Raw genomic sequence first — 13,121 nt, forward strand, 5'->3', positions numbered from 1 at the left:
GAAAGGCGTTCAGTCCCACCAGTTCTCAAGCACTGCAACAACAATAATCGTTTTTATTCCATAATATTAAACTAAACCATCACGGCGGGAGTCTTTGTTTGGCTTTAGATCCTGTCTACATGTTTACGTGAAGCGCGTGCGGAGTCGGAATTCGGCACGACACCGGTATGCTTCAGGCACCATAGCTTTAACCTTAGCATAATCTAAGCTATGGTCAATTGACAAAGCAGCGCAAACCTCCTGGGCTTTACCTACCAGTTTACACTGTAAAAGTAAGGCCTAGACCTCTTTCGGTCACTGAAGAGCCGTCGCTGTGCGTTCAACGGCTGCGGATTGTACGAATCAACTTCAGTTTCTCTGAATGGAGGAACAAGACTAATGTATTCACGTAACCCAGGGGTGACAGGATCCGAGGTGGGATCAGCGTCGCGAGCAGGAGTAAAAGCAGTAGAAGCAGACCGCAAATCAGCACGAGCTGTACCACCAGGATCTATGCCAGGAGCAGATGGAGTCGTTCTCACTTCCACCAACACATCCCCGTCCCCAGAGGCAACAAGTGGTTCAACTGACTCCGGTAACGCAGGCAGAACCCCTCATCAAAAAGCTTCTGATATGGACACCCCTCCTAATAGTTCCGGTGTTTCAGCTACACTCATTGCTAACAGGTGTATAAAATTATGCACATAGCCTGAAATCTCCATAGACAAATAATGGCAGTATGTACTGAAGAGCTCAGTGACTTTAAACGTGGCGCGGCCATAGGATGCCACCTTTGCCACAAGGTAATTTAGTTTGTAGCAAATTTTGCACTTATAAGCTCTTCCCAGTCAACTATAAATACTATTTTATATTAATGCATAGTAAGGTATATACAGGGTGATTCAAAAAGATTCATCCGAATTCAAATGATTGATTTCACTTGTAAATCATTACAGAACAATGCAGTAAATTGTAAATGGTTTAAGTGAGCATAAAGTTTATTATGTAATTTTACAAGTGCTCAATATGACCTCCTCCAGCTGTACGGACAACAAGTTCATCAGTGTCACTGTACTCACGGCTGTTTCAAAGTGATTTCGGAGATCATCCAGTGTTTTGGAACCAAAGACAAATGCTCTGAACTGTTGGAGGTTCGCTGCCGACAAAAATCACGTTGCACATGACGGATTCACTTTTATTGAAGTGGAGAACGCAAAACGCTTTCTGCTCAGGGGTCGCCATCTCCTCGCAGACTGCTTTCTTTCAGTGACAGTCATAAACCCTATGACCCCCTCTTTCAGTCGGTATGTGAATGGTTCCTAGGCGCCTCACGGTTGTAAAAATATGGTGCTTTGAAAACAGATGAATCTTTTTGAATCACCCTGTATTTTACACAAAGCAGTACACCGCTCAAACTCACAGAGCGGGCCATTGAGTGCTTAAGCACACAGGACCTATCCTCTGTTACATCACTCACTACAGAGTTCCACACTGCCTCTAGAAGTAACATAAGCACAAGAACTGTGTGTTGGGAGCTACATGGAAAATGTTTCAACGGCTGAGCAGCTACACACCCGCCTTTCTTGTTCCAGCATGATCGTTTACCTGTGCACAAAGCAACATTCATAAAGACAGGGTTTGGTGAGTTTGGTGTGAAGGAACTCCAGTAACCTGCACAGAGCCCTCAGCCGCACTCAACACAACCTGAGCCAGGCACTATCAGTGCTCAACACAAAAGTTATTTTGACAGAAAAGCGACAAATTTCCACAGACACACCACAAATCATGTGGAAACACTTCCCAGAAAAGTTTAGGCTGTTATAGCTGCACTGGATGTCAACTCTATACTAATGGCATGATTTTGGAATGGGATGTCAAGCTCATATAGGTATGATGGTCAAGTGTCTACATACTTTTGGCCATGTAGTTAAATGGAAGCATATCTGTTCTGACAGAAGGACAGGTAAAAACACAGAAATGCGGTCCTTGTGAATTGGACTTCTATTGCAAAATTAAATAGGTTAACTCATTCTGTAATACATCAATGAAATAAACAAACAACAACCCTCTACTTCAGCTTCAGGTTCAGGTTCATCTTTAATACTAACAAAAAACTGACCTCCTGCCAAAACATGTGAACAGTACAGCATGTTTTCATGTATATATAAACATTTTATAGATAGAATGGGTCACTAAAACCACACACACACACACACACACACACACACACACACACACACACACACACACTCTGCTGGGTCCATCAGAATATACACATCTCCACAAGATATTTCTCCAGCTTCCTGCAGAGAAAATTCCAACGACTGTCCATCCTGCAGCTAAAAAATTAGCTTTTACTCTTCTTCTTCTTCTTCCCGTCTGCAGGGGGCGCTGCAAGCTGTGGCGGATGAGCTCCAAGCTTCTTATTTTTAGCCTTCTTCACTTTCTCTTTAATGGCCTGGATGTCCAGTTTATCCTCCGTAGGAGCTACAAGATATATAAACATATTAATGATAATTCTTCATACCAAGGATCCATATTCTAAATTCTAATTTTTACATTGCAATTTCAACTTGTCATTATCTCACAAAATTAAACAGGCTGTTTTTATTACTATGCCTTTAAGACCACTAGTCATATGTAAAAGTTTGGGCACTCCTAGTCATATTACATTATGTTCATCTTCTACTTGAAAGTTGTATCGAATTTGTTAAACTGAGCAAGTATATAAAAGTTGTGCACTAAAATGTTTGTGTAGAAAAAGGTTTAAGTTTTTTAAGTTCAAGATTGTTTCCTGTGGCGCATGTGCCAACCTAGGAAATCAACCAAACAAAAACTTCTACATACAACTGCATATGTAAGTGAGCTCTGGCTGGCTGCTCTGTATTGTGCCTAATTCAAAAAGCAGCCTGGGCTGAAAAACTCCTTAGAACTTTGGTGTGAATGGATGGGGCTAAACTGCTTTAGACTGAATACGCAGATATATGTTAGTTATTGTGACAAAAACAACAAATTCACAACAAGCTGTTTTTTACATATTTAGACTGTATGGCTTGAAAAGTACATTTTGTTTGTGTTTACATACATCACGCTATTTCATTAAAAAAGGGGGGGGGCAAAATTCTAATTCCAAGATACAGACTCACACTGCAGAGTTTTATCGGCGTTTGCAGATGTATAGTTTTTGCTGGTTGGCATGTCTAGTTGTGTAACTTAAATAATCAGAATCTCAGTGCTGACTGAGTATAAATATGGGAACAATGTTATAAAATGTTTTTTCGATTTACCTTTTTTGGTTTTCTTCTCAGCAGGTTTCTCTTTAGGAGGAATAAACGCTTTCTTCCTCTCTTCCTGTTTCCTGCTCAGAGCTTCAGCCTGCTTCACCTTCAAACAGAGAATTTTCATAGGGATTGAGGTGGGAAAATTTTAAATGACTAAAAATGTATACCAGAAAATAATAATCTTCTTTATCTTTTATCTGAAACAAACAATATATCTACACAAAAAATGGAAGAAAAAAAGAAATCATCAGTACAAGGTTATGGTGCAGCTGTATACCTTACAGCATACAAATGTAATATATTATTGTGATATATAACATATGTATTATATTCATGTGAATTAATCGGCTAATAACCGATTAATCGGCTTAAATTTGGCCCATAAATGTGAAGAACTGTAACAATAAAATGTTTGGCAACATTATGATAAACTGAGGTTCGGTTCACCAAAGCTTAATTAGAACCACAGAAAAAAATGTAGCACTTTGTTTAAGCCCACAACTGTGAGTTACAGCAGGTTATAATAGTTTTAATAATTAAGTAGTTTTTGAAGTAGCAGCTAAATATTTCTAATGAACAGAAACTGATACAGCTTAGAATATTCTAATGGCTACCGTGTTGAGCTTTAGTGATGTTTATAAGGAGAATGTTAGGTAATTCTAAAAAAACAGCTTAAAGTGCGATGTGCATGTCCTCAGGGAGTAGTAAAGTTTGGCAGAACTCCAGCATGACTGAAAGCTACAATTTACTACGAGGTTGAAGTTGGCTTCCTATTCACCTTCCTACCCGAATTTTCCATTTCACCTTAAATGGTGCAGCAGTTTCATGCTGCCACCTGTAAGAAGCTAACAGCTTTGTACATTTACTCACGGAGTTGTTGCTTCGACCCCTGCATGTTTTTTTTGTTTTTTTTCAGTGGTTGAAGGTCCCTCCATGGAAGGCTATGTCAGACTGTATATGTTCTATGTGACTACTTTATCCTTTTTAAGAAAACGCTCTCAGACTTTTTTCTTTTCTTTCACTGTTTGCTCAGATAGGTACAAATACTGTAAGCGAAGTACTGTAAGTGAATTATTGTCCTCTTTAGGTTAAGTCTTTAACTCACTGTAGGTTGTATGTCACCTTGAAAATGTAAATGAAAAATCGACAACAAATAAAATTACATAAAACTGTCAATATTATTGAATAATTGTTTTAGCCTTAGCCTTCCACCCAATGATAGCTGGGATAGGCTCCAGCACCCCACCGTGACCCAGAAGGATAAGCAGTTTAGATTATGTGTGTGTGTTTCAGCTCTTCTAAAAATACTAATGCATATTAATAACTCGGATCGTTGGTACAGAAACACCCGACCCATTGGTATTATGAATATGTTTATTTATATAAAAAATATTTTTGCAAACTATCAGTCTCAAAAATGACTTTTAGATCAACATGACAGAACTACTGAAGAAGAAGTGTGTACATACGTTCTTGTACAGTAGGCAGGGGTGTCTAAACCATCTCTCACCTTGATTTCCTTCATTTTCCTCCTTCTCTTCTCACTCTCTCGCAGAAAGAACTCTCCACTGGCCAGCTCACGGTCAACCTGAACACCAGAGACCATGATTAATTACAGTAAGAACACCAGAGACCATGATTAATTACAATAAGATACAAATACAGAAATAAACAAAGTCATCAGCACTGTGTAAAAACTGCACAGATGGGAAATCAGAGATCTGAGGTGTTTTGGTTTATAAGAGGAAAAGGATTAGGCCTAGACTGAACTGAACAATAATGATCATATAAAAATATGTGCAATGTCTTCCACATAATGCTATGAACTATTCTTGTGCATTCAGGGTCCAAAATACCATTTAGACTTTAAATAATTATTGATACTGTAAGATATAAACAAGTGTGTTTGGTTAGACTGGCTACGTCACCCACAAATGAGAGAAACACTCCCTTTTCTCTGACATAGCAATGATTGTGTGCTGGGTGCGATATCGAATAAACAAACCTATCTAATTTAACACCTATTTCTATTTCAAATCATATCGCCCTCTACATTTTCTGTAATGTATTACAATTGGTCAATACGGCTGTGTGGATGATATGAACATCATTGAGCGCTTTTTCAATATTGTATCTGCAATAATCAACATGGTGTCTATGTTGAACTGACCTGGCTCTCGGGCTGTGGTGGAGGGAATGGTGTGTATTCCTTCTTAACTTTCTTCTTTTTGGGTTGTTGTCGTTTGGATAGGCTTTTATGTCTAAAGTTGGGCAGGAATCTGTCCCAGCTCTGAGTGCGCAGTTCAGGATCGTTAGCCAACTCTCGCTTTATCATCAGTGTCTATGAGGAGAACATGCACAGTTTGGTGAAAAAACGTAATTTACACAATTCACACCTTAATCCAAATGTAGCTTATACTGTTTCTGACATTATGTCAGTGGATCCAACATTGTCAGAAGCCACATAAGCAAGTCTATTTTAGACACTTAACAACTCGACACAGTTCAAGGTGAGTGTGTGATGATTTCGGCAGGCAGATAACAGTCCAGTGCTAAAACTTAAGGAGGAGGGGTTGCTATAATATGTCAAAAATCATCTCAAACAAACAGTGACACAAACCTGCAAACGTACATACAGCAATGCTGCACAGGCAACACTGTCCCACATACACACACACAGCTTATGTACCTTGATGTTGTAGATGGGATGAATGTTCTTCATGGTATCCAGCACCACTTTCCTCACCTACAGAGAAACAAGAAACAGACAGAGAGAGAGAGGGAGGGGGAGAGAGCGTGATGGATATGTATGTATACAGTGTGTGTGAACAAGAATGTATGTATGCATGTGTGTGTGTATACCTCCTTCAGGCCGCTGTGAGGTCCCAGTGCTGATACAGTGTTTCCCTGAACCAGCACATAGCAGTTAGTGAGCAGCTCCAGAGCCTACAGAGGAGAACATAATCAATAAACAAAAAATACAAACAATAAACATCACCACAGCAAGGCAGCTTACTGTCTCACAGTATGATAATCATCATCAAGAGCGGGCGACATGGCCTTCAAATAATATCACAATATTTTAGGACATTTTGTGAAATAAAAAGAGATACAAAGAATGCTCTGCAAATATTTATTCTATATTTACATACAAATATTTTTTTGCTTGTACATCTCAAAGTGCTTCTGGCTTTTCTGTGAAACAGAGTTAACAGTAAAACCATAAAAATATATAAACATCAGATAACCAAATCTGTTTAAAAAGGTACCTGACTAAATGTTTAATAAAATGATAAGGAAAATAATAATTTAATAATAAACACAGCTCTAATTATAAGCTCTGAGCCAATGCAAATAAAAATGAAAAATCACTCTTTACACATTTAAACATTTTACTCCTATGTAGTCCTTGGTAAAATGGTTGTCTGTAGGCAGGAAATAGATGGTTTCCTGTTGCTATCCGTGCAGTTCATGGTCAAGCTAAACATGGCTCAGTACTTCTGCCAGTTGTCAACACATAGTGTGCTACCGAAACTAATGTAGCTAACTTGGTATGGTATTCGTTGTGCGTTTTCATGAAGTATAGAGCTCTGAAGTCATGTCATCATTCTGTATCTCTGTGACAAAAATGAAAGCTGTGTCTGTCCTGTGGTTAACAAAAAAATGTTAAAAACCAATACCTTTTGCCATACATTCGTTTTTCCTCCAAACATTGATGATCGTTTTATAATCGCATCGCAGCCCTCTGAATCGTAATCAAATAGTGAGGTGCCTAGAGATTCCCACCCCTAGTAATTTCGCTCCACTGCCTGCTTTTTTTGTGTCACATGGAGTACCATTTATGAATTCATCAGTTATGGTTGCTTAAGTGACTACCTTCGGTTTGGTTTGTTGCTAAAGAGACATGCTTTCTGGCTTCACATCATCATTGCTCATTGAACTTGGGCGGGTTTGTCGTTAACTTTCTCACAGTAAGTTTCTCCGACTTGAAAATAAAAAACAGATACCGCTAGGAAACAGTTTTGTTTAAACATATGTTGGCAGGACAACCCCCATCACCCCTTTGATTGCTGAGTGCTCAAGATTATTGCCCTGTTTACAGTGAGAGAGGAAAATGTTGGCAAAATACACTCAATACTTATTGAGCATTGGAATGTTATTAAGAGGACACACTTTATAGTTGCATATTGTGTGCCAATAAGAGCAAAATTAACTTACTACAAAGTCTTAATCCTGACTCGGACTCAATGTGTCTAGGTCTCGGTCTTTACCCTCATTTGGTCTTCACCACTCAGCATTCTTTAATAAAGTCTCAAAACAAAATAAAGCAACAAATTTTCAACAAATCTATAACCCTACTCTTACAGTGAGAATTCTGCTGCCACACAGTGTCCACACCTAATAACTACAACAAAAAGCGCTGTTTTTTTTGCCCCAGTAGTCATTTTCTGCTAAGAACATGATAGTGTCTGAAAGGCGCTGTCTGCAGCAGAACAAAAGAATTACAGCACTAATCTCTGTATAGAGCCCTAATGTTCAATATTACACAGCACTGGAGTCCATTTACCTTCAGTGTAAATCCTTTAGGTCCACTATTAACCACAGCATTGATAACTGTTCACTTTGCGCATAGAGCCCATTTTCAGCACAGATCTCTAAGGTCGAAAATTACACAGCACTGATCTTTAATATAAAGCCCTTAGGTCCAATATTACACAGCAGTGATGTTTGCTCACATTCAGCATAGAGCCCTCACTTCCAAGTTTACACAGCTCTGCTAACCTTTAGTGTAGAGCCCTTAGGTCCAATATAATAGACAATACTGATTTCTGCTCACCTTTAGTGTAGATCCCTTAGGTCCAATCAGTCTTTGTCTGCGTTTCACAAAGCGTTCTCTGTTCCGCACCAGCGTACCAATCTTTATTATATCACATGCCACACCATCCTGCAGAATCCTAACAGCCTGAAATAGACAGAGTCCCTTCAGTAATACATATATTCAATTTAAAAGTTCCATATAGTAATATAAATGAATATGAAAACTCTGTTGGACACCGTTCTTTCACACAGAGAAAATCAGTGGTTTATAACACTGTGAGCTTTTGCAAATGTTTGATATTTATGCTGAGTGCCCTCAGATATAACAGATATATAAGGCATAACACTGACTACAAAATCTGGCATTTACTACAGTTACCATTGTTATTGTCTTTGTGTCTTGAAAAATAATATAAAAAATGCAATATTAAATGATATTAAACAATAAAATCTTAAATTATATCAATTACATAATTTTAAATAATAATAAAAATTTAAGATATTGTGATAACTAAAAAAAACAAACAAGAGGAAAATTTTAATTTAACTGGCCCAGCTGACAGCCCTAGTCTTTACCTGTTCAAATTGAACACTTCTTGCCAGAAGTTTGATGAGATCTCTGGCTCTGATGATAGCATAAGGGTCAAAGGTCTTCTTTGTGGTGCTCACAGTGACGCTGCCTTCAATCAGATCCAGAGTAGCATTGATAAACTGCAAGGAATAAACAGAAATAGAGTCATATACTTATGTACTTTCTGACACTGTATGAAATATTGTTACCTATGAACATGGACTGAACAGTCCATGTTGACAGATAACAGTATGTCACACAGTGTCAGAAACTACATAAGCAAGCAAATTTGAAATTACTTAACAACTTGGTTTGAGGCAGGTGTGTGATGCAGTTAGCATCATGCTACTTGGTGGAGTATAAGCTTCCATTACTTGTTAGCAACATTAGCCTCATAGCTCCAGTGCTCAAACTAAAGAAGCAAACTTCAGAAACCAAACATGTCAACAATATTTGTCCTGCACCGATTTAAACTCACGATTTCCCCGAGAGCTTTCTGCACCAGCGGCCAGCACTCCTTCAGGTAGGCTTCACGATATTTGGGGAAGAGGGTGGCAAAACTGCTCTCCTCCAGTAGCCCCCGAGGGTTATCCTCCCTCGTAAACTGGGGCTCCTTCCAACCATCTGGAACCGTCAGCAGCTCAGACTCATCTATAAAACAGAATTAATTTTTATACACTAATGTTTATAAGGCAACCACTGGTTCAAAAAGCAGAAGAAAACATAATACCTTTATTTATTTATTCATCCGGTAAAAATACACACACACATACACACATCATCTAAACCGCTCATCCTTCTGGGTCGCGGTGGGGTGCTGGAGCCTATCCCAGCTGTCATTGGGCGGAAGGCAGCATACACCCTGGACAGGTCGCCAGTCCATCGCAGGGCAGACAGACAGACATACACATTCACACCTTGGGGCAATTTTAGCATGTCCAATTGGCCTGACTGCATGTTTTTGGACTGTGGGAGGAAACCAGAGTACCCAGAGGAAACCCACGCAGACACAGGGGAGAACATGCAAAGTCCACACAGAAATGACCCTGGCTGCCCGGCCGGGAACCGAACCCAGGCCATTCTTGCTGTGAGGCAACAGCGCTACCCACTGCGCCACCATGCCGCATATTATACGTATATTTTGTGTAATACTAATGTTCTTCTAATGCTTTCTTGTTTTTTCCTCCTTTTTTCAACTTTTATTAAAAACGTTTTTTCTTTTTATCATACACTGCATACACTATGGAGCACTTAGAGTTGCATTATTAAATATGAAATGGTATATGGTGTATATATAAATGGTATATGCTATATAAAGCAACAACAATTAATATAATCATTACTATCATTAGCACTCTTATTACTATTATTATTATTATCCACACACAGCTAGATAAAGTCTGTAAGCATTTTAATAACAGTGCTATAACATTCCAAAACATACAGGCTCTTAAAAAGAAAGGCGCCACAGAGTTCTTATTCAGTTTACTGTAGAGTTAAGTGCTTTTAACCATTTAAGTGCTCTTTAAATTGATAATATTGTTATTATTATTATTATTATTATAAAAGTAAATCTAGTTTAGATGAGATGAGGTACAGAAAGAGGCTGAAGCTGGCTTCTTATTCTTATTTCCGTTCCACCTTAAATGGTCCAGCGGTAACTGCTGCACCATTTAAGGTGGAACGGAAAATTCCAAAAAGAAGCTGGTGTAGAGAATTCAAAGTAAAGGCATGAACACAGTGTAAGACTTTATCTTCCACCTTCTTTACGGTTCCAAATGTAACAGAAACTGTAGTTAGTTCAATGTGAAATTAAATCTAGTTTTGATTAAAAACTAAAGAGCGTGTTTCTCTCTCAGAACTTCACGGTTTCCGCAGCGAGAAGACAAAACTCCTCTCCCTATCAGCCAGTACGACTCTACGGCATAGATGTGCTTCATTACTTTACCTGTATTCTGTTTTTCTTTCCTGTGTTTGTTGTTTTTCTCTTTCTCTTTCTCTCTCACGCTTTTCTCTCCGGGCGCCGCCATCGTCGCAGTTTCTTCTTCTTCTTCTTTGTGTTTTAGGCACACTGTAACTCGCTGGCACCCTCTTGTGACAGTGGCTGAAAGTGCACAAGGTTTCCTAGGCAGACCACTCGCGTAGTGCGTCATTCTGTAGTCCGCGTTATGCCCAAATTAGGAACTCCGGGTCGAAGATGGATTTCTCTACGGCCAGAATGAACTGTCGCACCCTGTGTTCAATGAAAATGTTCAGAACCCGACACGCTTTGTCCTGTCCTGTTAATATCACTGGTTCCTCCAAATTTGCAGTTGTTAAAGAGCCTTGACACTAATATTGCTACATGCAGGCTAAAGCTACTGCACATCAATTTGATGTCATTTAGCTACACAAAACTAAGGTGGGCTTTGGTGGTGTTGTGGCGAGTTGTGCTACCTTATCAAAATGTTCTAATGTTACCATAGTGCATATTTACAGGTATACCAGTACACAGCACTTCTAGGTAGGACATTTTAATAGGCTATAACTCCTGATCAAAAAATACTACCAGGGTTAAAACTACGAGGCTGAATTTAGTTTTCCCTTTCCACCTGAAATGGTGCAGCAGTTGAGATTAGCTATCACAAACATTAGCAAACGGGACAATACAATACTGACCTGTTGGTTCTGTGAAACAGCAAAAAGTGGTGTAACGGTGTAAGCGTTGACCCCATCATCAAGAGATGGCAAGCTTGATCCCTGGTGATGCTGGGGTATGTCTAACTAGTAGGTGGATGTGGATACACCTAAATTGGGGAGAAAACTAGAACAAATCTCAGAAAAGTAAACCGCTGTTGTCACAGATGTGCTTTAAGAGGAGCCTGGCCACTTCGTCTCATTATATCAAAAACATGCTAGCTTTGTGATAGTCCTTAATGAATGGCTGTATACGGAGCTAACAGTGAAAAGTTAAAGCACTTTTTAAGTATTGTCCAAATTTAATTGCCCAAGACCTTCCTTTAATTTTGGAAAGTAGAAAGATGTAATTCTCTCAAAAAGCAAAGCAACAGAAAAGCTTACCTGTATTTTTCTTTTTATCTACAGCAAATGGGTTTTGGGCAGTAGGACACTAGAATTACTGCTACTGAGAGCTGACTGATTGGCATTACTGCTACTGAGAGCTGACTGATTGGCATTACTGCTACTGAGAGCTGACTGGCTGGTATTACCACTACTGAGAGCTGATTGGTTGGCGAGATGATCAGCTCATCAGCTAAGTGAAGCACTTCGGGCTTATTGACTGTTATGAAATCCTATAAGTGGAGTTCAAAAGTGCTCAGAAATATAACAGGAGTGTTAAAATGTTTTATGCTGTACTGTATTCAGGAAATAAATGCATTCTGAATACATATTTAAAAATGTGGGTTTGATCACAAGTTCCTCAACTGATTGCAGACAGACTTTATTGCACTCCATTTAAAATGCCATAGCTATATATATATATACATATATATATATATATACATATATATATATATATATATATATATATATATATATATATATATATATATATATATATAGCTATAATCACTGCTGAATTATGTACAAATTGATCTTTTAACCTATAGAAATTAATCACTCAAAAATAAATAACTGGAAAGCAATGTAATTTGTGAATTTCTGACCTAACTTGTAACTGTAAAATTGTTGAGCTGAATTACTTGATTGTAATTTCTCCATGTTTAACATAATAGTTCTGGTTAAGTGAAAAGTATATTTAATAGCTAAAATAGAGGAAGTAGTCTTCTAGAAGTCTAAATTATATCTGTAATTTTGTTCATTTTTGTAGATAACGGTAAAAAATAAAATGTCAGAACCCACATGAGAAAGTCTATTTGAGATTACAGTTCGATAACTGAGGCATGTATGAGATGATTAAGGCATGCAGTTTGCCTGATGCTAGTTGGTGTGTATGCGCTTCCTTTGCTGGTTAGCTACATTAGCTTTTGTAGCTACAGTGCAAAACTAAGAGAATGTGTCTTGGATGATCTCAACTACATTCGGGTAAAAGGAAAAGAGTTTCAAGAGGATTTCAAGAAAGAAGGGTTTTATTTTGTTTGAAGGTTTTGTTGATATTCAATTATAATAGATTGGTTCAGAATAAAAAACCAAAACAAAAAAACAGCTGTCTGAGTGATGAAATGCAATTTACTTTGGAGCTTTGTATTTTAGACCAAAAATCCCAAAAAGAGAAGAACAGAGCTGCACAATCTTCAGTTCCTATGCTGATAAATGCTGGATGTAGTAAGTTCAGAACTGCAGTGCTCAGTACTTAGGTAAATTTTTGACCTGCTACTTTTATATTTCTATTCAAGTTGTTTTGGTAAAGATAATTTTACTTTTACTTAATTATTTTATGCAAGTATCAATACTTTTACTTGGGTATTGATTTAGGCTCCTCTACCCACCTCTGAACTTGACACAGTGTG

The 13,121-nt window shown here is 38.3% G+C and overlaps 1 protein-coding gene across 1 annotated transcript; it reads right to left on the reverse strand.

Moving 5' to 3' along the window:
* Window positions 1-2,051: 2,051 nt before the first annotated feature.
* On the reverse strand, window positions 2,052-10,752 carry krr1 (KRR1 small subunit processome component homolog). The gene is made up of 10 exons (XM_036577010.1): window positions 10,598-10,752; window positions 9,128-9,300; window positions 8,655-8,789; window positions 8,098-8,223; window positions 6,123-6,206; window positions 5,950-6,006; window positions 5,431-5,601; window positions 4,771-4,848; window positions 3,267-3,363; window positions 2,052-2,466 (listed from the first exon to the last, which is right to left on the reverse strand). The coding sequence occupies exons 1-10, from the start codon at window positions 10,677-10,679 to the stop codon at window positions 2,327-2,329; spliced, it is 1,143 nt and encodes a 380-aa protein (XP_036432903.1). The 5' UTR covers window positions 10,680-10,752; the 3' UTR covers window positions 2,052-2,326.
* Window positions 10,753-13,121: the final 2,369 nt, after the last annotated feature.

The sequence above is a fragment of the Colossoma macropomum genome, unplaced genomic scaffold (genome assembly GCF_904425465.1).
Source record: "Colossoma macropomum unplaced genomic scaffold, Colossoma_macropomum, whole genome shotgun sequence".
NCBI lineage: Eukaryota > Metazoa > Chordata > Actinopteri > Characiformes > Serrasalmidae > Colossoma > Colossoma macropomum.